Source organism: Coccinella septempunctata, chromosome 3 (assembly GCF_907165205.1).
Source record: "Coccinella septempunctata chromosome 3, icCocSept1.1, whole genome shotgun sequence".
NCBI lineage: Eukaryota > Metazoa > Arthropoda > Insecta > Coleoptera > Coccinellidae > Coccinella > Coccinella septempunctata.
Window position 1 is genome coordinate 22,079,281 of NC_058191.1, and position 26,430 is coordinate 22,105,710.

Below are 26,430 nucleotides of genomic sequence, written 5' to 3' on the forward strand. Positions count from 1 at the left end.
GTCTCGTAGTCTCGTGAAATTTTTAAACAAAAGAGAAATATTTCTTCGCACGGAAAATTTGAGAATCATTCCGAAGCGAATCGCGAATGCTAAAGTAAAATTAAAACTATTATTTTCACTTTATCGACTGTCGTGGCATCTATTGAAATATTTCACACTTCACTTCATGACTATGATCAAATTATCAGTGATGGAATATATAGGGTGACAAGAAAAACTTCGGACAAATTTTACTGCTTTCTGGAGCAGAAGTATTCAAGCGCAGCCAAATTATTTTCATTCTATTAGATTCTTGACACTTTCATGTGATCATATGTGAATTTTCAGTTTGATATTATTTCATTTTGCAGTTTTAGAATGTCAAACAAACGTAGTGCAATTTTGGAGCTGTTTCGTCAAGGAAAGCGTCAATGCGAAATTGTTCTTTCGTCCAATGTGCCTCGAAAAACCATGTCCGATGCAATTTGACGTTTCAAGGAGCTCTGCCATTATAGTCGTCGTCTAGGAAGTGGGAGAAAAAACACTGTCAATACGCCTAGCAATCGCAAAATCGTCAAGAAGTGAGTCAATCGAAATCCAAGGGTCTCCATGATGAAAATAGCCCTTGATACCGGTATCAACCTTTAATCCGTTCGTTGGATGATCAAAAAGAAGCTCAACAACCTAAAGCCATACAAGCTCCAAAAAGTTCAACTCCTCACGGATGGAAACTAGCGCATACGACTCCAAAGGTGCCGCCAATTCCTTCGTCTCGCCGCCAGTTATCAATGGGAGCTTATTCTTTTTACAGACGAGAAGCTTTCTACCATAGAGCAATCCCACATTAACCAAAACGACAGGGTCTGGTCCGCAGAAGCTACCGGTAAGTCGGTCTTCGTCGAACATCGTCAAAATCTGCAATCCGTCATTGGTCTGGGGCAGAATTTGCGCCAGCGACCAAAGGGATCAAAATCAATGAAAACGTCTACCGCTGCGACGTTCTAGGGCCGAGGTACTTCCGTTGGCCCAGCAGCACTTCAGCAACACGCAATGGACCTTTCAACAGGACTTTCAACACAAAGCGAAAATGACGCAAGAATGGTGTAAAACCCATTTTCCGGGTTTCATCACATCTGCAGAATGACCGCTCTACCGCCGGATCTCAAATCAATGCAATACAGCGTGTGGTCGATTTTGGAGCTCATGGTGTGTGCTAAACACCACAAAAGTTTGGAGTCGCTGAAGTAATCTCTGCGCCGGGAATGGGACCGATCAACGCCCGAGGAGCTGCGGCCCATTGCCGAAAATTTCAAAAAGCGTCTGAAGCTATATATCGCCGCCGAAGGAAGCAATTTCGAAACCGCTTAAATATATTATTACCAAATGTCTATGTTATTATTATTCGTTGTTGTTTTGTTCAATTTCTTTTGTTCAGCGAAGTTAAATGAGAAAGAGGTTGTCCGAGGTTTTTCTTGTCACCCTGTATATTTATAATTTATATGAATGGTTTCTTCTAGCCTATAATTTCTTAAAATTAAAAAATGCTCAACACAAATTATATTTAAGTTAGTAGGATAGTACAGATAGCTTACATTCTTCTGTCTGTTGTTTCTAGAGAGGGAGACTTTATGAAAGGATCCGCATTGGTACGAATCGTTGGAGTTCGAGGATGGTCGGTTCGAAAATTTTTTACTTTATTTTTGGGCAATGAAAGACCGAATATTTTTCTACAATTTATAAATTTATACAAAATAAGTTAGAACAACACCGCCCAGCTTCTTATGTAGATGACTTTGTGCAGTCTTGTTCTTCGAAGCAAGATTTCGAAAGAACGAAAGAATAAAGTTTTTATATTTCTGCCTAAAATTTTATCAGAATTATCGAGAACCGATATTCCTTAAATATGGTGATAGGACCAAATATGCCTTGAACACAGAGTCGATCCTAGCAGGTGTGCAGCACGTGCCAAATACAAGGGACCTTTATAAATATGTCACTTTGTAAAAAATATAATTTTCCACGAATCCTAAAGAGATGATTGTTTTTAATTATTGATTATTACTTTTTTCTCCAATCATCCAAATTTTGAATAAGACGACAAAAAATATTGAAGGAAACTGAATTTTTCAATCTTGCCAAATCAAATACAAGTTCCTTGTTCCCCTTCACCGAAAAAAAAAAACAAAGGAATGCTTGCTTCAGAAGAACGTGATTCAAAGATCGAACAAACTACCATCTGAGATCAATCCATATCGATGGGGACTCGAAATAGGACAACTCTATAATCTTTGGTCTAGGCATGTCTCTGGTTTAGGATTAGTAAAAATTACCATATGTTGGAATAGAATCGCGTCGTCGTAAAATCATAAACGGCTAGGGTGCAATCTAGATGGTTATACAGGGTGATTCATAACTATTGGGACATAGGCTACGGCTAAGGGCAGATTGTTTGGACCAAAATATGGCGATGGGACCAAATATGCTTCAATAAAATATTGCTGTGGAAAAAGATAGAGGGCGTTAAAGTTAAATTTTTTTTTCGTTTTTTGCTAATACATAATTTCACTGTATATTTTTTAATCCGTTTATAAGAAAAACACAATTGAACAGTTCAGAGCATCAGAAGGGGATTTGAAGTAACGATTTATTTATTTTATCTATTTATCTCGACCATAAAGCATAATTAAAAACAATGTAACATAAAAAGAATAAACTTAAATTAAATGTTCTACGTGGCCTTCTCCGACTTTTATGCCTTTTCTTATTCTTTTAATAAAGAACTTTCGAACTTCGAAGAAAATAATATTCTGTTACCTTATAAAAAATTCAACTTTAACGCCCTCTATCTTTTTCCACAGCAATATTTTGTTGAGGTATATTTGGTCCTATCGCCATATTTTGGTCCGAACAATCTGCCCTTAGCCTATGTCCCAATAGTTATGAATCACCCTGTATATTAGTAATGATGCTTCCTGCAGTTACTGCATGCGTGTACCTACTTGAATATATGTAAATTGCATTTTTATTGTGTAAGATAACATAAAAATCTTTAGAGAAGATATCAGAGGGCACTGAGGGCAGAGGCATCATCATCCAAATATTTAAGAAAAAGTAACACCCCGAAGGTCACGAAAAGCCCCCATATGTAGTATCTAAGAATTTTAGATTCTGATTCACAGAGTGTTTTTAAAATTTAAATGGAAATTGAAACCACTCTATCTCCTGGACAGAATCGCCTATTTATCCGAAATTTGGAATAAAGATAGCTTCCTTGAGGTTCCAGAAAACTGAAATCAAATATCATTCGATTTGCAGGACGGTATCAGACAAATTTGGAGAGTATCATAATTTTCGATATCTGCGTAAACTGCAAGATTTATATATTCAATTCGCCAAATAATATTGCGTCGCCGAGGACTGATTTTTTTCTTGATAGTGACAATAATTTTTTCTCTCGTGTCGATATTTAACATCCTATTCCTCTCATAACGAAGTGAATTTTGAATCTCTATCAATTTGGGTGAAATAAAACAAAAACTAAACGGCTCTCATTGTCTGTTCGAAATAAAGGCCTTCCATCTGAATACATTTTTCAGCTCTCTTATGAGTAGATATCTATTACTTATGGCTTTCTCCATCATCCTAGGCTCATTCCTAATTTCATCTCATACAGTTCCGTCCAGGAGATAAAGTGGTTTTAATTTATATTTAAATTTGAAAAACACTCTGTAAATCAGAATCTAGAACTCCTAGATACTACATATGGGGGTTTTTCGTGAACCTCGAGGTGTTCCTTTTCTCACATTAAAATGCTTTCCATTTTATCCAGGACACCGTGTATATGTCAAAAAAAAGTTATATTTTTTGTCTTTGGGGCGGCACATAAGGGATTCTGCACGCGGGCGGCCAACAAGCTAGGATCGGCCCTGCTTGAACAACTATTGCTGTGGAGAAATAGGAGTTGAAGTTGTACGATAATTGATTTTTCTGACAACTCAAAGGATACTTGCGTATACCACGAAAAAAGGGGAAATTATCGAGCATCAAATTTCGCGTCAAATGAAATCAAATGAACATATACCCCATTCACTTGTATTTTAGCACTCAGTTGGCCATGAAAATTTGACACATTTCCCTCTGTAAAGTACGAAAATGTGGGGTTATGACGCTTGCCAAAACATTTTTGGGTTTTAAATCAGCGCTATGTTGCCCGTTCTACGTAAAAGTTTCTATTATTACGTATTTTATCACAATCTCGAATCTCTTCGGAAAGTATGTGACGAACATAATTGAAGTTTATACAAACTGATTGAAGGCATACCAAATCCAGTTATTTGCATGGAAAATACAAGAGATCAGTATCCTAATATGTACTAGCTTGAGGAGAGTTAATGTTCGTTATCTTCTTTGGCTAAAGTTTGAATACGTTACATCAGTTGTAGATTTCGAAAATATTAACCCTAAGATGAAATGCATATGATGCAGTGGTTGGGAATGGGTATCTCCCTAAGGAATTAACAGATAATTATAAGAATGTTAAATACTTCAACAAAAATCATCTTGCATCAAAATAAGTAAAAGGAATTAGCTAACGGAAGTTTCAAGTCAAGATGAACTTCACCTTTGAACAAAAATTTGACATGAATAAACAATTTACAGGACAACTGGCGCGTACTTGTGGCTGTTCATCTCAATACATTTATATAATAATAATAATTGGGTATTTATTGGTACCTTAAGACATTTACAATGTATAGGACAAGTCACATTAAAAATAAAAAAATCAATTTTCGGGAACTTATTCTACGACAACAGTTGATTCTTGAGGTAAAAAAAAAAGTTTTCTTCTCATACCATTTTTTCCGATTGGGACCTGATAAAAAGATAGCTATACTTTCATAATGTGCATGCTGCGCATCCCCTTGAAGAACAAAATTACCTTCTCATTCACAATAACTAGCTGAATCTGTGACACTTCACATCTGTGGATATTTTATACAGCGTTGTATTCAGCTAAAGAACCCAATTTTTCCAATTTTAGATACTTTTTAATTTTTGAATATCAAATTATGTACTCGAAAACGGCGAATTATATAAGAAAATATAAAGAATACATTTATTTTACAAATGGTTCAAATATTCATAGTATAGCGTTCAACTTCGTTTCAACAGTTGGGTTCTTTGAATTTTTGGTATTTTTATGGTACGTAATGGTCATAATGAGTATACTGCAAGACGTGGGTGATTTCTTGTGTTCGAAAAAGATCCATCAAATAAATGAAAAACTATATTCCGAAATTCATTTCATTCGATAAAACCGTTAGTGAGATAGAACTAAAAATAACATTTTTTATGTTGGTTTTCCCAAAGCCTGTATCTTTTGAACCGCGCCCATTCGGAAAAAATAGTAGAGGTTGAAAGTGTTTCTTTTCATCTCAAAAATTTACTGTTAAAATATTTGTACGAGTCAAAGACTCACCCTGTATATTCCTTCTTACATCAGTTTTTCGAGGGTATCTTCCAAAATAAACTTTTGATCATAGAAATGATATAATTTTGAATTGTTGGGCATGGAATTTTGCGTCGAATGGGATCAAGCGAGTTTTTTTCGCACAATTAATTTCAAAACAATTAAATTTCGAAGTTATCATTATCAATATCATTGGAAATTGCTAGTTTCAATCGGAATTCGTGTTCAAATATTATGGCATATTTATACTTATATCGTTTCAATAATACAATACCTCTCTATTCATAGCTACTTAGTTACGTCAGTAGGTATATCGCTGATTTTTAACACGCATTGAAATCATAGAGGAATAGAGTAATAGTACAGTGTGTATTCATTGGCAACCAAACTTGCCGAATATATTTCGTAGCTTGTCGGTGGAAACATTACCTTAATTATACCATCTTCCATTCAAAATTTAAACTTTTCCAACGGGTGACAAAAAAAACGTGGTGACCGAAGCACAGAAGTCAAATTCGTTTTTTTTCTTTGAGAACTCATACTTTGAACGCCCAAAATGGAAAGATCTAGAAATGTCACGCTCAGATATGACCTTAGGCCGTGCCTCCCTTTTGACCGTGAGGCCCCTGCAAGTTTAAACAAGCAAAAGTAAAGAAACGGCAGAAAAACTAAAGAGTATTCCTGAGAAAAATATTGCCCAAGAAAGTTTCAAGATTTCTCTCGACTATGCCTCGATGAATGCAACCTTGACCCTTACATTCAAGCTCAATTTTATTGAAATTTCAAGATTTTGGCAAGCAAAATCATAATTTTGGTTCATTTTATTTTTGGGATCATAAGAATTGGGTCCCTTTTGGAAGAGAGGTTTTGACCTTGAAGTGACCTTAATGATCGAGAAAAAGTTAAAGTTGACATCGCCAATATAATACACTATTTTGGGATATCTCGGTCCAAGGGACAAACACAAACATACTATTCTTTCACGACGTTTCGGCACTTTATTGTGCCTTCTTCAGGCTGAAATGAAAAATTTTATAATCAGTGACATTGACAAAAATGAAACACCATCATATAATAACAATATTCATTTGAATTACTAAAATATCAATCCTATATATAACAATTTTCAAAAACACCGAAAAAACACAGTACAACCATCAAAGCGGACCAATAAGACAACTGTATAGCGAGACCGACAAGGGAAAAAAGAGAAAAAAGGAAAATTAATGACTGTCAGAATATTAAAACCGGATCTACCGGATCTAGGCATCGATGTATGTTTGCTGTTTAAGGTCATGACACATCAAAACGCGGAATTCACATAAATGAAATAAAAACGATCAACAATATAACGAAACATGAAAGAAAATGACACCTGTACAGTGGCGTAACATACCGATCAGATCTTTGACCCAGTTTTCAACATTTTTTATTTAAGTTGGAATATGCAACACTAAAAGTGCTAACGTCCGCGCGCGCATTACCAGTGCTTGAAAACTTTTTAATGAATATGTCAAGTCTTCAAAGCAACGTTACTCTACCTACCCAAAATTTTCACGTTTTGAAATTCAAAATGATAGAGCATAGGCGGATAATGATGTAGAACCATCTTTATTCTTACAATTTCTGTGTTGGGCAGATCTGTTGCCCAAATATTGGCCTGTTTGCCCAACATGAAACACGCCACAATCGCCACAGTTGACTTTATATACCACCCCGGAACATATCTCCTTCGGATCCCTATCCTTGAACTTTGAAAAAACAGATTGAACAGTTTTGTTGCAGTAATAAATAAAACAATTTGTACTATCTTTCATAAAATGCTAGGGGTCTTTTTCATTCATTCATTCATTGCTGTATCCCGTTACCGGGAATAAATCTACAAAAAGAAGAAGACAAAAAAAAATTCGAACAGACTTGTAACTTCTTAGTGCTAGTTGCGACTGTGTGCCCTCCTATGACTAAAGAGACCCAACCGTGACCTGCAGATCCTTCCACACTCAGGGCATGGATAGTCTCCAACCAGATCTGGCCGCCGCTGTATCCTTCTCGATTCTCCATTATAACTGTGGACCAAAGACCTCCACTGTGACCTGTCTAACGCTAGTTGTTCCCAGTTATGATTAGCATTAACTGATTTTAGGGATTGATGTAGTGTATCCTTAAACCGCTTATACTGGCCTCCTGGTTTCCGAGCTCCCTCAGTGAGTTCGCCGTATAGAGCTATTTTGGGGAGTCTTGTGTCTTGCATCCTCAGAATGTGGCCGCTCCATCTGAGTCGGGCCCTCGTTACTTGAGTCTCAATTGTAGTACAACTCGCGCGCTGCAAGACTTCTGCATTCGAAACTTTGTGGAACCATCTGATGTGCATTATCTGTCTTAGATGACGTTGCTGCGTCTGTTCAAGCTGTTTAATATGTCGCCTGTAGGGAGTCCAGCTTTCGCTTCCGTAAAGAAGCGTTGGGAGGACCACTGCTCTGTAAACAGCTGTCTTGGTCTACACCGTAGTGGTCAGTCCAAAAAGAAAAAATGAATATCTTACGTCAGAAACCTCTAATTTATATGTGGTTTTCATTATAATTCAATTCAATCAGTACGTCACCTCGGAAAGTCAGAAATTTTTTGATTCGTCAAACAGAAACAAAAATAAAAAAAGTTTTTCATTGAAGAACAAATATTATATTAATTCTTGTTATTAACTTTCCGAGGTGCAATTATCTCTTCTATGAATTTCCACATGTAGAAATTTCTCGAAAAGTCTCGCCATTGGCTACAATTCGTATCCTGGTGAAATTGGAAAAAGACGTTCGTTAAGTATTGCCATGGCAATAGAAAAGATGCATCTTTTCTACGAAAGTGGATTATTGTAATATCCATTTAAATTATTTCTAGGGTAGATAATAATAACTAACTCATCGTGAATGCTCGATTGGTCGTAAGAAAAAGGAATGCCTTTTTTTCTGTTCTGTACAATTTTTTTTGGGAATATTTTGTTATATAAACCTTGCCCTAACAATAATAAACACAACAAAAAAAGAATTGTCCAATTTGGTGCGATCGTTTGAACAATAAAGCATTTTGAAGTAAACCATAGATCCTCTTTTATTAATATAGATTATATTTTGGGTTCCATTAATTCAAATAAAATATTACTTTTCTCCAAAAAATATCTCACTGACTGACAATTTTAAGTTCAATTTATCTCCTTAGCAACTACTTCTACGATACCTTTAGCACTCATAGATTTTAGTATTTACAATTTAAATTTTGAAGGAACCGGACCATATCAATATATTCTTTTGAAATAGAGTGTTACAAACTTTTACAATCTAAGAAAAATGAAGCGGGTATAAAGAAATGGCAACAAGAGACAGATCCTGAAACCTGTTCCTCGTTCCAGATCTCAGTGTAAGTAGAGGAAAAATGTCAACGGGGTAGGTACCATACATACATTCGTACGATACATGAAAACAGAGATAAAAACCTCAGAAAAAACTCTCTGTTTTCCAGTATAAGTATAATGATAATGAATTTGTGTGAAGATTAAGCTGAAATTATTAACGTGCGTTCAAAAAAATTCGTCGTCAAATAGGCTATGGAATTTTAAACGGTGTCTGAACGTAGGTCTTTTCTTGAATTACTTCATCTTTCCAAAATGTAAACAATGATGACATTAACCGTAATTAATCGTAATTTTGTATGGAAAGTGGAAAGGCACTTTTAAGGAAAAGTTAATTTCGTCCAAAGTGCGAAAAGCATTTCTTTCATTGAGTCAGATCACAGGAATCCAAACAATCTGAGGCGGTTAGAAAAATTCTTGGTAAAAATTTTAACCGATCCCCACTATTTTTATTCATAAGAGATATGAATCTTGAACGGATCGTCGTTTTATGTTTTTCTTTTGTAAAAAGGTTCTACCTATTTCAGTAATATGAATAAAGCACAGTAAGAATCTCAGTATGTTTATTAATTCTCCATAAATATTGAATTAATTTGGTGGTTACTGAAAATCCATGACTAAACTAAAGAACTGAATTACATGAAAATGAATATTGGACAATTTATCAAAATTCAACTTTGCTATAAAAAGGCATGATGCTTTCTCCTTATTCATAAAGTTCTACTGTTAAAATTCCATTAAAAAAAATAGGTTCCACATTTTGCCATTGACTGATGCATACCGAACTCCATTTTTTTTTGTTGGATGCTACAAGCTACAACGATAGGTAATCAATCATTGCATTTCGAACATGTAGTTCGACTGATGACAAACTGATGTTTTTCATTCAAAATCTTGTGGTATAAAATATGCCAACAGATACTTGAGATAAAACCCGAACACAAGTTCGTGGAGCTTTTGTCTTCTGTCATAATATTTTCATTATTGCTGAATAACTCTGAGGTTTTCTTTTTTGGTCAAACACTAGTCTTTTTGCTTGAACATACTCATTTCGTCATCGCATTTGAAAACAGTACTTTCGAAAGATTGATTCTTTCAGCAACATTGGGATATACATTGGGAATGTCGCTATAGAACATTAAAGAATATTTCCACACTCCTTCGATTTTCTCCCCAATTTTGAAGTAGGATTCAATAATGAATGCTTTTTACACGTCCGTAAAAATCATCTCTATGATTTCATGATAATTTTAAATTAAAAAACAATCCCAATTGCTAACTTCTAACTTGACAGTTCACCCGGAAAATAGTACAGCAAAAGCTAAGAATTACGTTTAGACATGAAATATCGAAGTTCGAAATTGAAGGAGCTTGCGTCACGTCCGAATTGTTAGTCTCTTGAAAAGTAGCTTCATTACGGTCCAATTACGATATCCTTTAAAAATCTGACGCAAATTGTCAGATTAAGATGAATTTATTATCTGAGACACGTAGTGCATATACAGTAATTTAATCTGACACACCCGAGTGTCATCTGACGATTCTCACTTCTTCGAAAGCCTGCAGACGCTTTCTCCATCGCTAAATGGCATACATCATATAGTCTAAAATCCCACTGCAGAATTACTACGTTCATTACGTACAGAGACAAACACACATTTTCACATACGTTTATGGATAGGAGAATACACTATTAACACCGCAGCCTGTCAAAAGTGGCCGCAAGTATTTTTGATTAAATTAATGTTAATCAATATTCCAAGAGAAATTTCGTTCACTCCGTTTTGAAATAAAATATCATCCACATCACAGCAATACATGTAAAGAATACTAAAATCCATAGCTGCCGTTGCACACTCGGCCGCAACTACCTCGCAGCCAGGTGTAAGCAGGTAACATTTCGATGTAACCCTGTTCATGACGTACACGGATGTTTTTGATATCAAATTAAAGCTAATTTTTTTTCGAATAGGATGATGTATGGCTGCCTGTGAAAAAATAGCAACAAGTTAGGTCTGCCATCTGTTAAAATAGCGAGATATCCGAAATAAAGTAAGAGAGAGTTAGACTCATTTCGCACCATCGCACAGTGGTCCGAAACCCCGAAAAGCTGGCCAAAAGTCAAAAATGTTTTCGATTCGGGTGGAAGTCTGTATTTAGGGGTTTTCGGTGTCGCTGATTACGAATTTGAAGACAAAAAGTGGAAACACAAAATGGCGGGTCCAAAATGGCGGAAGTTTTAACGAAAACTTACTCAATTCGGATAAAGGTCTGTACTGGGGGGTTTTTGAGGTCGCTAATTACGAATTCGAACTCGAAATGTAGAAAAACAATGGTGGATCCAATATGGCGGAAAATTTTTTCGGAATCGTATTCAATTCGGGTAAAAGTTTGTACTCAGGGGTTTTCCGGGACGCTGATTAAGAATTCGAAATCAAAATGTGAACAAAATCAGAAAATAAAAAAAATTTTAAAATCGCCATTTTTTTATTTACGGGGTTGGGGGGTGTGTGGGGTGGTGAGGATAGAATTAAAACACCTGACACGAATTTTCGTTTATTTATTTGGAATCGATTAGTCGTCTTATTCAAAAGAAAAAAAAACATATCCTAAACAAGAACCAACCTAGGCACACATCATCGCGTAAACATTATCCCCAAAATCAAAGTTGCAGTCAGAAGCAGCCAATTTTTGGATATGTTTGGATGAGATACCTGAGCAACAGTTTACATTCAGTTTCAGGGTGGGGTCCGTTGGGGGTTTTGACTTATGGCTTTTTCTAACACGACTTTTCAGAAAGTAAAAAAAAATACCACTACTTTCATTAATCATTTTACGCTTCATACATCTGTTACAATAATTTCGAGCAATCTACATTTTTTCCAGAGAACAATCCATTTTACAGAATCAAAATCCGTTCACTTTTCGCGATTCTACACGTGTCTAAACGTGTCCAATTTTAGACGCGCGATGAGCGAACGATTTACATGCTTAACGCTCTTAAATGGTAAGCGATTCCCAGCCAGATAGGGACGTTTTCGCTTTCTTAATGGTTATAATACATACTAGGGATACTTCCAAAACTATTCCAATCATTGAAAGTCCCTAGAAAAAAACATTTTTTTTGGACTTTTGGCCAGCTTTTCGGAATTTCGGACCACTGTGCATCGGGTTCTTACCCGATGTTCCGAATCATATCTACTGATATTATAGGATCTTTCACACATGTTCCGGTTTAGTTTCGCACTGGAAAACAACCAGATTGCACTTTCGGCGGCGATTATCGCCACGAGATTCGAGAGCTTGATATGCCCACCGGATAAAACCCGATGAATAATTTTTCATTCTGTTGTTTTTCGGTAAGAACCCGACGGTAAAAACCCGTGGTGTGAAAGGAATCTTAGGGTTCTCAACAGTGCATCTGAATTATTCGTATATTATAATCACGTGTTGGAGCTCGTTGTACAGGGTGGGTAAATTTCGATGTTTTAGCACTACAGCTTTTAAACCAGAGGAGATAGACAAAATCTGATACCCCATTCTCGGTCTCTTTTTCTGAGAAACCAATAAGTGTAGTAGTCATTTTTGGCCACCTTCTTTTGTTTTCGAGTTATAAGCGAAAATTGGAAAAATGGCGATTTCGAAATAAATTTATATCTCCGCTAATACTGATGATAGAGCTCTGAAATTGAAACATTGTACAGGCAATTTTTTAAGTAGAATCCAGTGGCGTGCTTGCTTTTTCAGCAGGATGTTTAATTACGGAGCTATGACCCAAAGTTATGTTTTTTTGAATGGGAACACTAGTTTTCTGTGCAATCTTTTCAGAGCTTAATTTTCCCTGATTTCAAAAATATATAACATCATATGGTTTGTATCAATATAAATGATGGAAAATGGTCAAAAACCTTTTTTCTCAATATTTCTATGGTTTCAACTTTTGATGAGCACAGAAAAATAGAGTTTCCTAAAACACAAGCAGTCTCCTTCCGGCAATGTCATTCTTTCTATGCTTTTTACCAATTTTCACAAAATTTGAATCCAGATATATTTCATAAATTTTCATAATAATGAAAGGACTTATACAAAGAGACAATGGTAATCATACGATGCTATATTTTTCTATGCTCATCAAAAGTTGAAACCATAGAAATATTGAGAAAAAAGGTTTTCGACCATTTTCTATTATTTATATTGATACAAACCATATGATGTTATATATTTTTGAAATCAGTAAAAATTAAGCTTTCAAAAAATTGCACAGAAAACTAGTGTTCCCATTTAAAAAAACATAACTTTGGGTCATAGCTTCGTAATTAAAAATCCTGCTAAAAGGGCGAGCACGCCACTGGATTCTACGTAAAAAAGTGCCTGTATAATGTTTCAATTTCAGAGCTCTATCATCAGTATTAGCGGAGATATAAATTTATTTCGATATCGCTATTTTTCCACTTTTTGCTTATAACTCGAAAACAAAAGAAAGTGGCCAAAAATGACTACTACTATTGTTAGTTTCTCAGAAAAAGAGAACGAGAATGGGGTATCAGATTTTGTGTATCTCCTCTGGTTTAAAAACTGTAGTGCTAAAATATCGAAATTTGCCCACCCTGTACACAACGCTGTTGATATTATTTATGTAATCACACTTCGTCGGGCGCTATACGAATATTGAGAGTTCGGGCGCAATGCATATAATAGATTCTAATAAGAATAAGGTCCGAATAAATTAATATCGGAACATAAGAAGAATTTTTTTAAAAGATGATAAGTCTCACCAAAGTTCATTCCAAAGACACTGGAAGATTTATCATGTTCAAAAAGATGTATGCGGCAAAAGAGAATGATGAAAAATTCATTAAAAAATCAAAGGGTTTGTTTCAACCCACATTTTATAGTTTTGGAAGTCATTAAAACAAAAGGTGCTACGGACGATTTTCGTCAATTCGATATTGCTCAATGCTACTAAGTACCACTGTTTAAAGTTTAGTGCGGAGAATAAATAGTTGGCTTCTTCTGGATGGTGCCCTGAAACCAACATGATTTCTGGGAAGTTCAACTCCGATACAAGTAGAAAATGTATTATGTAATTGAGCTAACACATTTTCAGATGATGAAGAAAACTCTGATTGCGACGACGATAGTGACAACTGCGATTGTGAAAGCAGCGAGGAATCGGACTTGGACTAGAAAATGTAATACACTGATATAAAATATAACTTGATTCAAGAGACTGATTTTGAAGAAACACGAAAAAAAATTCTTCAAATTTAATTACATTTGTACTTGATGAATAAATTATTTTTTATTATAAAATAAATCTCTTAATACTTTAAGTTTTTTTCATAATATTCATTACGTAATTATAATTTTGTAAATGTTAAGTCGGCTGGCATCCACCATCCTCATCTAACAAGTGGCGTTGCGCGCCATCTCTTTCACTTTATTTCAGATATCAGATGGCAGACCTAACTTGCGGCCATTTTTTCACAGGCAGCCATACATCATCCTATTCGAAAAAAATTAGCTTTAATTTGATATCAAAAACATCCGTGTACGTCATGAACGTAGAAATACATCGAAATGTTACCTGCTTACACCTGGTTGCGAGGTAGATGCGGCCGAGTGTGCAACGGCAACTATGGATTTTAGTATTCTTTACATGTATTGTTATGATGTGGATGATATTTTATTTCAAAACGGAGTGAACGAAATTTCTCTTGGAATATTGATTAACATTAATTTAATTATAATTACTTGCGGTCATTTTTGACAGGCTGCGGTGTTATCAGTGTATTCTCCTATCCATAAAAGTATGTAAAAATGTTTGTTTGTCTCTGTACGTAATGAACGTAGTAATTCTGCAGCAGGATCTCGTACTAATAGAAGCTTTTGTTTTTCTTTCTACCATATAATCTTCAAAATCAGCTAGCGGCCGTTTTCAATGAACCTATCTATCCATTATTTCAGTTAGTGAAGATGGGAAAACCATCTGATTACGTTTCTATGATCTATCTGTAGATATATTTTAGAATGGTTATCAATCGTCAGTAAGTGAAACGATGGATAGAGAGGTTTATTGAAAACGGCTGTTAGTCTCCATGACGCTCTAGTAAATCCCGATCCAGAAATATATCGCCAAGGATACCTCAGTTGCGGACGATATAGCTGTCGTTATGGCTGTGCGACACATGAAACTATCCAGCACATCACCGGGGGATGTCAGAAGTTCGCGGGCACGGAGTACAAAAATAGACATGATGCTGTTGCCAAAATTTTTCACCAAGAATTGGCACTAAAACACCAACTTTTGAGTTCGAAAAAGGTTCCTTATTACAATTACCATCAGGATGCTGTATTGGAAAATGAACATCACAAACTCTACTGGGATCGCACTGTTCTCACAGACCGGAAAATAACCCACAATAGACCAGACCTCATAGTGCTCAATAAGGATGAGGAGAGAGCACTATTCATCGACGTGGCCATTCCAAAAAATAAAAATCTTCTAGATAGGCACACTGAAAAAATTAATCTATAAAGTCATGCAGAAGGCGGTACTGCTGGGAACGGCGAGAACTGTACGCAAGTACATGGGGAATGCAGAGGAACACCGACTGGACTCCGACAGGAAGTGCGGGTGGAGCAGGAATCCAACCGGCGGCAGGGAGCCGAGAAGCGACCCGGACCCGACCACCACCACGAGCCCGAAAACCTGGAAAGGGCTCCAACAGAGCTTAATCCTTTTGATATCTGAGATATCTGGGATAAGTGAATGTTCCTCTGGAGAGGAGTGTGAAAGCCGCAAGGCTAAAGTCATAATAATAACAAGGATAAATTTAGATGCATACCACCCGCCGATAAGAATATCGACAAGTGTTACGATCTAAATTGAGCTAGCCAATTTGCCATCGTCAAAGCCCCAAATGGAGTACGCTCCACCGAAGAAAAGCAGATGCTGACCATGGTTTCGGCCTCATTTGGCCTCATCAGAGCAACATAGCATTTTTCTACGGTGGAGAACGTTTGGAATTGATGGAACTTTATTCAATGTTGGCATGTTCTACTAGGTATTATTTCCCCAGAGCGCCATCCAACATGAAACGGTGTCCGATTCAATCCCCTCCAGATAGAAACCAAGACGAAGACAATAGCATATGTCCCATATTTTCCCTAATTCAGTACGACGATTCGCTTTGCGAATGTCAGACGCATGATGAATTGAGAAGTCTGGGACGCGCTCATGTCACGGCAGAAATGATGCCAGCGGTACAGTAATGAAAGAATGATAACGCCTAAATGGCAATGAATACAATAATAAGGATAAATTCAGATGCATACCACCCGCCGATAAGAATATCGACAAGTGTTACGATCTAAATTGAGCTAGCCAATTTGCCATCGTCAAAGCCCCAAATGGAGTACGCTCCACCGAAGAAAAGCAGATGCTGACCATGGTTTTGGCATCTGCTTTTCCATGGCCGAAACCATTGTCAGCATATGCTTTTCTTCGGTGGAGCGTACTCCCTTTGGGGTTTGACGATGGCAAATTGGCTAGCTCAATTTAGATCGTAACAATTGTGGATATTCTTATCGGCGGGTGGTATGCATCTGAATTTATCCTTATTATTGTATTCATTGCCATTTAGGCGTTATCATTCTTTCATTACTGTACCGCTGGCATCATTTCTGCCGTGACATGAGCGCGTCCCAGACTTCTCAATTCATCATGCGTCTGACATTCGCAAAGCGAATCGGCGTACTGAATTTAGGAAAATATGGGACATATGCTATTGTCTTCGTCTTGGTTTCTATCTGGAGGGGATTGAATCGGATACCGTTTCATGTTGGATGGCGCTCTGGGTAAATAATACCTAGTAGAACATGCCAACATTGAATAAAGTTCCATCAATTCCAAACGTTCTCCACCGCACAAAAATGCTATGTTGCTCTGATGAGGCCAAATGAGGCCGAAACCATGGTCAGCATCTGCATTTCTTCGGTGGAGCGTACTCCATTTGGGGCTTTGACGATGGCAAATTGGCTAGCTCAATTTAGATCGTAACACTTGTCGATATTCTTATCGGCGGGTGGTATGCATCTGAATTTATCCTTATTATTGTATTCATTGCCATTTAGGCGTTATCATTCTTTCATTATAATAACGTTTATTTTTGTGTAACTACAGGTATAAACATTTATCACGGAGGCATGAGCCTGTACACGATTTATTAAATTAATCTTGAAAATTTTTCAGTAGCCATTTTTTTATGTTCTAAGTGGCTAAAGCAATGAACACAAAAAAAAACTAATAAAAACTAAAATCTCTGGAGCCATGAAACAGTTGTCTACATATTAATCATAATTATTGTGATGGTTTCTTAATATCTTCTGATATAGCTGTTGTGATGGATTTATTATAGCATCGATGTATGATCTTCCTTTTTCCATTACCCATCTCTTAAGTTTATTCTTGATGTTTTTCAGGTCCATGGTGACCATGTCATATAGACGAGGTGCCAAATAGCTGAAACATCTCTGGCCTATTCGTTTTTCCGCTCTTGGTTTGTATGATTTGTTCCTTATATTTCTTGTTTCATATACGTAGTCAGGAGGTCTCAGTTTTATTTTCCCACTACTTATAGTATTTAATATCTGTAGAGCAAACAGCTGAGAAGGGTCCATGATATCTGACAAATTATACAGCCCATCGGACGGAAACAAGAGGAGTATGTTGTACTTTTGCATAACCACCCGACCTTGAGACCGACAGAAAGCATTATACACTGTTTTCAACTGGAGAATATCAAGGTATTTTCTTAAAAATTTGATTTTGGTCAGTAATGAAGGCGAATTTTGGCGCTGTAACCACAGCTTACTATGGTTATGGATATGTGTGACGTAATCATTACTAATGACATTTGTTGGAAGGTGTCAATTGTCAGTTTTGTCTGATTTGTTCAATGAATGGATTTCCAAATGGAAAAATAAATTAATAAATGGAGGTTAGAGGAATAAGGGAAGAGAAACCATATCAAAATATTGTTCAACAAGGAGAAGATAGATACTTTTATGGAAAGTACCAATTCAATGCCGAACTGGCCCGGTGAGATACTGAGAAAAATCTCACGGGGCTCACCCCCCAATTGAGTTCTCGGGGCCCTTAGTTGAAGTGATATAGAAATATTTTTCCTTGGAGAAATGTCATTTGAGAGAAAAAAAATACGAATATTGGATTAGATACTTGCAAGAAATATGACACAGGTACAATTCCTAGGTTTGGCACGATTCTTTTAGGTCCCCTGTAAAAGTGGGGTAAATATTGAGTACAAGAAGTGTTTCTCTATGACCTGCAAAAACATGTGCGAAAATTGGTACTCCAACTGCAGTTGAATGCGGACAAGATAATTTTCGCAAGGGTTTTAGGAACAATATTTTCTCTACAAACGCTTTGAATATATAAATATATCCCTTTTGAGGAACAGATCAAAGGACCCCGCACACTTACTTAGGAAAAGCGGGTCCAGAGAATTTTCCCCATTTCTATATATTATATTTATATCCACCTTGAGAACAATATATCAGATTTTCACGAAGGTCTTACATCCGGTTTGTTCTATAGGGCGTTCCAAAATTGCAGCTACGCACAAATGAATCTTTAAATTTTGATGATAATCCTTCTAATTTTCAAAATTTCATCATGATGCCTTGGGTTCTGAATAACAAGATATCACAGATATCCAAACACCGCCCACCACGTTAAGTTTCGTTATACAGAATGTTCCATGAAGCTGTATAAGTAACTGAATGTAACTTTGTTAGTGACTTTGGGACCCCCCTGAGTTTTTCAAAATATGATACCATGATTGTATGTCCACCTCTGTAGGAAGTTTCATTAATGTGCAAAGAACAGTTGCAAAATTATTCAGGTGTTAATTCGGATTTCATACAATTTTTCTTCAAAACTTATCTCTAGTTGAGATTGCTGTCAAGGAATATAGGATTTCATTCGTTATAATTATTATGATAGGTATTGACGGTCAGTCCAAAGGTGTTTTTATTCAGGAATGTACAGGATGGACATAATTCTGTGTCACTAATCTTCTCATTTAGCTATCTCAAAATCTGATTGACTGCAATTTTGGAACGCCCTATAGAACAAACCGGATGTAAGACCTTCGTGAAAATCTGATATATTGTTCTTAAGGTTGATATGAATATAATATTTAAAAATGGGGAAAATTCACTGGACCCGCTTTTCCTAAGTAAGTGTGCGGGGTCCTTTGATTTGATTAATTCATATATAATGACAGACTGCATGTCGTTGCCATGGGTATCTCATCGTTGGCGTTGCCGGGATTCATCAAGCTATGGTTATTTTACAGCAATATTTTGTTGAGTTGTTTTTATGTTTTGGAAAAGAAAGTTTCTGCGTCACAAACTATAGAGTTTTTTTGTGTTTTGTTCTCAATTCAAATATTCAAAAATTATGAATTGAAATTTCATTCTTATACTGGATTTTTTAAAGAATTTCCGTAAATTTTTTTTTACAAAAACCGAACACAGTTTTTCCACATTTGTCTAGAGCTGTCACTTTTGGATGATAATATCCAATAATCATAAGAAAATTTTCTATTCTGAGGATAAATCTAGATGCATACCACCCGACGATATGAATATCGACAAGTGTTACGATCTGAATTGAGCTAGCCAATTTGCCATCGTCAAGGCCCCAAATGGAGTAGAAGAAAAGCAGATGCTGACCATGGTTTCGGCCTCATTTGGCCTCATCAGAGCAACATAGCATTTTTCCACGGTGGAGAACGTTTGGAATTGATGGAACTTTATTCAATGTTGTCATGTTCTACTGGGTATTATTTACCCAGAGCGCCATCCAACATGAAACGGTATCCGATTCAATCCCCCCCAGATAGAAACCAAGACGAAGACAATAGCATATGTCCCATATTTTCCCTAATTCAGATCGTAACACTTGTCGATATTCATATCGTCGGGTGGTATGCATCTGAATTTATCCTCATTATTTTATTCATTGCCGTTTAGGCGTTATCACTTTTCATTTTCTATTCTTTTACATTTCAGTAAAGCACTGTTGAGAATCGCACTCCTCTTCTCATATCGAGAAGCTCGATCCTTACCTATGAAATACAAATTGGGATCATTTTTAACCTAAACATTTTTTCTACCAGCGCATTGTAGAGGTAAAGATCAAATCTTTCGATCTTAGACTGGGGAGAGTTCGATTCTTACCAGTGTTTAATTGAAATTATAGTGACATTTTTTTGTGATTATTGAATATTATCTTCCAGGGTGGTCCTGCAGACTAGTGTATCATTATTTTGAACAGAGCCAAAATAGTTATTGTATTTTTTTTTTTAAATCCAAAACAAAGCTTCAATGCAAGAACCCCTAGCTATAAGTATTTTATGATTCTCTTTTCACCCTTCAGGATAGAAAATAGCAGAGTAACTACGAAAAGTATTCACTTATGATTTGCTTTTCGCTATGGACATGTAAAAAAATTCTTTTCGATTTTTGTTGAATTTTTTTTCACGGAAATTCTCAGAAAATGGAGTATCCGTACCCAAGGTCTGATTCGTCGAAATAGAATTTCACACACAACACTCAACAAAATATTGCTGAAAAATGTTCTACAACACCTTGCATCTCGCAAATGTCAAAAATGTTTCTCCAGATCTCATCTACAGCACTATTAGCATATATAACATGTAGTCGTATTATGTTTGTCCAGATCATTGGGAAACACCCACTATATATGCTCTTCATCATATTTATTTCTAGTTCTTTTCAGAGTTTATTTCTTTATATATTTTTATGAGTTATTCTTATGAGAAGTTTCTATTTGCTTACCATTGGGGGCCCCACGGTTTTCACAATCTCACTAGGTAAGTATGAGCCAGTCCGGCACTGTACCAATTGATAGAAGACTTAGTTTATCCCTGCAAACATTGGTTTATGCAGAGACTGGTTTATGTGTCCATATCGATGAACATCCGACAATCTGAATGATATGAACAGACATGGAATATGAATTAAAATTCACACATATCTTTCACCAGTTGGAAACTTAAGCTCCATTGCACATGAGCAGCAAAAATTTTTATGTCAGTAGTGATAGTGAAAATTTAATGGCCAAGGAGGTGCATTTCAATTTTCTACTCTCTGAAACGACATTCCGAATTGAGAATACCATTACTTTGCTTAAAGGAAGATGTGTAATATCAAAAGTTATTAGTACAACCTATTCAATCAGAAGACTTGTGGAAATTCTTATGTTATATTTCAAGAGATTACCGCGTAAGAATTTATGAATTGTGCCTTTTAAAATACTGTTTTTTTACACTCCTTTATATTTGTGAGTTTGTTATATACAGGGTGTCCCAAAACTAGTGAATCCAACGCCACACCACGATAGAGTAGATCAAATACTATCGAATGACATCAACATTAGTTGAGCGAAAATGTTCCGCTAATATCAATTAATATTACAAAAAAGCCGAAAGTGATTGAAAAAGAGAGAAGACAGGGTCTCAGGAAGTGCTATTTAAAATTCAGGTCCGCTCATTCAAATAGTAGGTAACCCTGATATTCTATATCTACAATACACCAGACGGTGGCAAACATATTCAATTTGAGTGAATTTATATTATGTTTCATCCGAATCTTAACGACTTATATTTTTGCTGAATGTTTCCACAGATTGGGAATAAATAGGATGACAAAGAATTTCCTTCTATTTGAAGACCTAAAAAAAGACGGCATTTGAGAATTTTATTTTAGGGTGAACGAATGCGAAAAGTTACTACAGAATTATCGATGAATGTCGTCGTCGAATAAGTTCCAGAAAATTAATTTTTCTGTTTTCCCTTGAACTTGTCCTATACATTGTAAATGTCTCGAGGGATCAATAAATATATTATTAATCTATCAAAGTATTAAAAATAAACAGCCATAAATACGAGCCAGTTATTGTCAATTCATGTGAAATTTTTAATTAATGGTGTTCCTCTTGCCTTGAAACTTCCTTTAATTACTTTGACTTCCATTGATGCAAGAGGATTTTTTGCTGAAGAATTTAACATTTTTGTGATTATCTGTTAATTCCGTCGAAAGATATCCATTCCCTACCACCGCATCATATGCATTTCATTCGATTTTTTTGAATTCTACAACTGATGTAACGACTTCAACCTTGAGCCAAAGAAGATCATCAACATTAAACTCTCCTGAAGCTACTGCATATTATGTGTCAATAATTCACTTTTCTTCCATAGCAAAAATAAATATATTTAAAAACGGATCTCTTGTTTTTTCCATGCGAATAACTAGATTTGGTATGCATTCAATCAGTTGCTATAAACGTCAATTATGTTCGTCACATATTCTGCGAATATGTGAATCACTATGTCGAATCACTATTCGACATAGTGATAAAATACGTAATTACTGAGACTTTTACGTAAAACGAACAACATAGCGCTGATTTAAAACCAAAAAATGTTTTGACAAGCGTCATAATCCCACATATTCGTACTATACAGAGTGGAATGTGTCAAATTTCCATGGCCAACCGAGTGCTAAAAAGAAAGTGAATGGAGTATACCTATATTTGTATTTTGAGAAGAATAAAATTCAAAATATGGTCCAGGAAATGGTGTCTTCTGTATACCTATGTCAGAAAATATGCCTTTTAGGATAATGGTGTTAATTCTATGAGGAATCATTTTTTTTTTCATGATTAGGGGCCTGTTCCGATATTGCTGTTAGTACTGGCCCGCAATCGAATAACAATAGAACTCGAACGACTGGGCCAATAGGCATCGTTTCTGAAATACTGACAGTACTGTTCAGCAATATCGGAACAGGCCCAAAATATGAGACATTCCATTTGAAAAACGAAAGTTGGTATCACTACCGGTGAAATCAAAAAAAATACAAGAGGTCATTTTCGGAATTCGTATGATATGGGTATGTATAGGATGAGATCTATTAATATGAGAATAAATGAACCTTCACTTACCAGGCCATCTCGATTTTTTGGAAGTGCCCTGTAACAAAAAATATCATTTACTTACACGATTTATGTTGGATGTGGAATTATCCACAACTAAGTAGAGTTCTTATTAGGCATATACAGTTTCTAAATGAATCTACTCAGCACTTATTCTACACCAACTCAATGAATGGTTCCACTGTGGTAACGTGAACATAAAAATAAACTGAAATAATAATCGCGAGACAATGTTATCTAGTGTTTGTGAGTATCATGGTTATATTTGAAGAAGAGTATATCATTTTCCAGGTAATGACGAAAATGGAACTCCAATGTTTGGCCTGCGACCGTTTGTTATGATCTGATCTAAACCAATGTCGTATAAATCTAGTTACTACAATAATACACTGCATCTGAATGAGAGCGTACATGGAAGGGTACAAGGAGTTCGAATTTTTGATGAAAATATGAGAAAATTATAAGTACCGTGCACCGTGCACGACAAATGAAGATGATTTCTACATATCGAAATATTCTTTATTCGTTGAGAGACAAATACCTATGTGCAAAAATGACCGACAACTGATAAAGTGTTCACTTCTACTCGATTTGACCACCTTTTGCTTTGATTATGAAGTTTGGACGTACAAAATGCGCATCAGAAGATGCAGGAATAAATTTTAGAACCGGTAGATTCGGGTGACTTGGGACAATCCTGTAACTTGGAACAATTACCCCCTTGCACATTTCTTTGTTTCTTACCATTTATGAGTGAAGGGACAAACTTATAAGATTGTGTAGCGTCTTTTCGGTTAGTTTAACAATTGATTCCTGTTGAGTTTGCCGTGAATTGAAAGAAAAAATTAACGAATTCAGGAGAGTAAAAGCGCGCTTTTTTGTGGCCTTATTCTTTATAGTGTCCTGTACATGTGTTTCACTTTGTGCATGTGTAATTTTTTTTCTGGATACGTGTGATATTGGGATATTGGATATGTCATGAAACAAGGTTGTTTACAAATTAAACGGCAACACGGATCTCATTCATTTATTTTGTTGTTGCATAGGGCGCAATGCCAAATAGATACGAGCGGCGCATTGGCAGCAGGAAATATGCCGATTTTTCGCAGGATATTATTATTTACGTCATTTCCACAAAGAAATCACCAAAGAAAGAAAGAAATCAAAGTTCCCTTGTTTTGTTTAGTTTTTTTACATTTGCGTTGCAATATATCTACTTTCGCTGTAATAGGGGTTTATCATTTAATTTCCATACCGAATTTCAACTATATCATCACAAATTCTAATTATTCAAAACTATACACCGTCCCAAATCACCTTTTTTATTTGAGAGTTGAGAAATCAATAGATTTCTTTGATTTGTGTCCCAAGCCTTTCAAATCGGTGGGACAAGTACATTTTATTCTTTTCAAAATTTTTATCCGAATTCTGAAGCATGGTATATATCCTAATCAATAGTCTGAGTCATTAAGCGTATTCGAACCACATTTCACATAAAAATAGGTCACCGTTTTGAAAATATGACAAGTTGAATTCAACAATCGTTCCAAGTCACCCGAATCTACGGTACCTACCAAGGAGATGTAGATATATCTCCTTGGTACCTACAAACTTATCCTCTCCTAACTATGACAGGAAATATACTAAATAGGTTAGCAATACATCGAATCAAATTTATTGCTGTCTCTCCAGGGTGTACCTTTATTCCTAACCCAGAGCAAAAAGGCATTAAGTCCAAAATGTTAATTTCACACGAGAGCGTGAAATGCATTAATTCTATTGCGCCCTCGAAACGAGAATAAATAATTTTTCCGCAAATCGCTTAGAAATATTGACATTCCAGACAAAATTTCTCGAAGAAAAAGTCAACTGTTAGGAAATCTTCATTTCCTTACTGTAAGGAAATTATATTCATAAATGATGATTGAAAACACGTTGTCTATAAGGAATTAATTCATATTTCGAAAATCTCACTGCATTGCCGAATACATTTTAAAATCAGTTTGTAATACATATTTACAGTTATTTGACAAGAAGTAGGCAATTACAACGTTTTCCATTTAAAAATGGAAAATGGAAGTAGGTCATTACAACGTTTTCCGAGAAAGAACTCGTGCTTTTACTCTTGCGATAGTCTATAAAAACGTTGAGGTATATATTCGTACTTTTATTATAAACTCATCCTCCTTCATGATGGTTGTCCATCATATTTCGTAAAGAACTGTAGTTTAAGCCTATGTTATCCACTGTCTAAATTGTTCAACAAGTCCATCAGCCCTACGTCAGTCACGCCATCTTTTCGATCGTATTCACTCGCATGGTCTACAAGTGTAGACCATTTTTATTTTTATATTAAACATTACATTTATATATTTCGAAATGTATCTATGATGAAATTTACTAGTTGACCACTTGTTATTCAAATAAGTTGAGTTTTGTGATAAAATAATAATTTTCTGGAATGGTAACCAAAATATGTGGGCCCAAAAAGTATAATATTATTCAGCTATACCAGAGACACGTATTTCCGTCATGAGATTTTCAGACGCATACCTATAGCATTTGTAACAATATTTTCGGGTGGAAATATTGTGTCTATGGATATAAAGCAAAGTCCAACATAATTTCATTTTGTTGACTGTCAGGGTGGGGGGGGGTTCGACCTCACTTGTACCTAAAAGATGTCGAGTCTAATTTCTACTAGCAATTGAAGAATTGTAGATCGGAATTCTATTTGCGGTTTGATCAGGTTCCATGCATACTTTTCTGAATATTCACTTCGGTAAACTGTTTCTCCAGGATAATTTGCTTTGAATAAGCATAGAGTATTTCTGGCAAGATTATAATTATTGTTGCACAGCTGATCTACTAATTCAATTCCAATTTTTGCTTCATTGGAATCGGTTATAATAACAGGTTTTTTGGAATCTCCTTTCACATCTATCGTATTGCAGGATGTGTAGACGACAAAAATATTACTGACTTTTCGGGCAATACTATACGAGGTTTCATTCTTCTTTGAAACCAAAAATGGAAAAATTTTCTTGTGTTTTTTTTGCGGTAGAAACTTTGGTGGAATTTCTCGTTTATTTCTTCGTATATGTTAACTTGTGATGTATCAGTAGTTGTAACGTAAACGGTCGCGCGGACTACAATCGTAGACCAGTCGTACTCTGGATTTATTTATTTCGATTAGAGCTGGGTGACACAGTCAAACGTATAGTGATTGTATAAATACTGAAATTATCAACAGCTACTAAAACGTATGTGCGCGTAATACATAAGGTTTACTGGAAAACATCGTTCGAATAGGTGTGGTCTACAATCGTAGACCACGCGAGTAACGTAGGGTCTAAGATTGGTGAATTTGCGAATATGTGGAAAACTGCTCTGTTGATACCAATATATAAGAATTCAGATAGTAGAACCTCAGTTGCCAACTATCGAGGTCTTAGCAAATTGTCTGTCTCCGACAATTTATTCGAAAGTATTGTTTTAGATAGCTAATTTCATAGTTTAAAATCTTCAATC

General features: G+C 35.8%; 1 protein-coding gene across 4 annotated transcripts in view; it reads right to left on the minus strand.

Annotated features, from left to right (window-relative positions):
* LOC123310129 (inositol-trisphosphate 3-kinase B) overlaps positions 1-23,111 on the minus strand; it is a 219,010-nt gene extending 195,899 nt beyond the window's left edge. For 2 of the 4 annotated variants that reach the window (XM_044893523.1, XM_044893522.1), the window contains exon 1: positions 22,909-22,931. In XM_044893523.1, the coding sequence (XP_044749458.1) occupies positions 22,909-22,916 (8 nt within the window). In that variant the 5' untranslated portion in view covers positions 22,917-22,931. Of the gene's footprint in view, positions 1-20,738; positions 20,828-22,908; positions 22,932-22,963 lie in introns of those variants that run through there. The other 2 variants (XM_044893524.1, XM_044893525.1) reach the window with 2 other exon arrangements.
* Between the last annotated feature and the right edge of the window lie 3,319 nt (positions 23,112-26,430).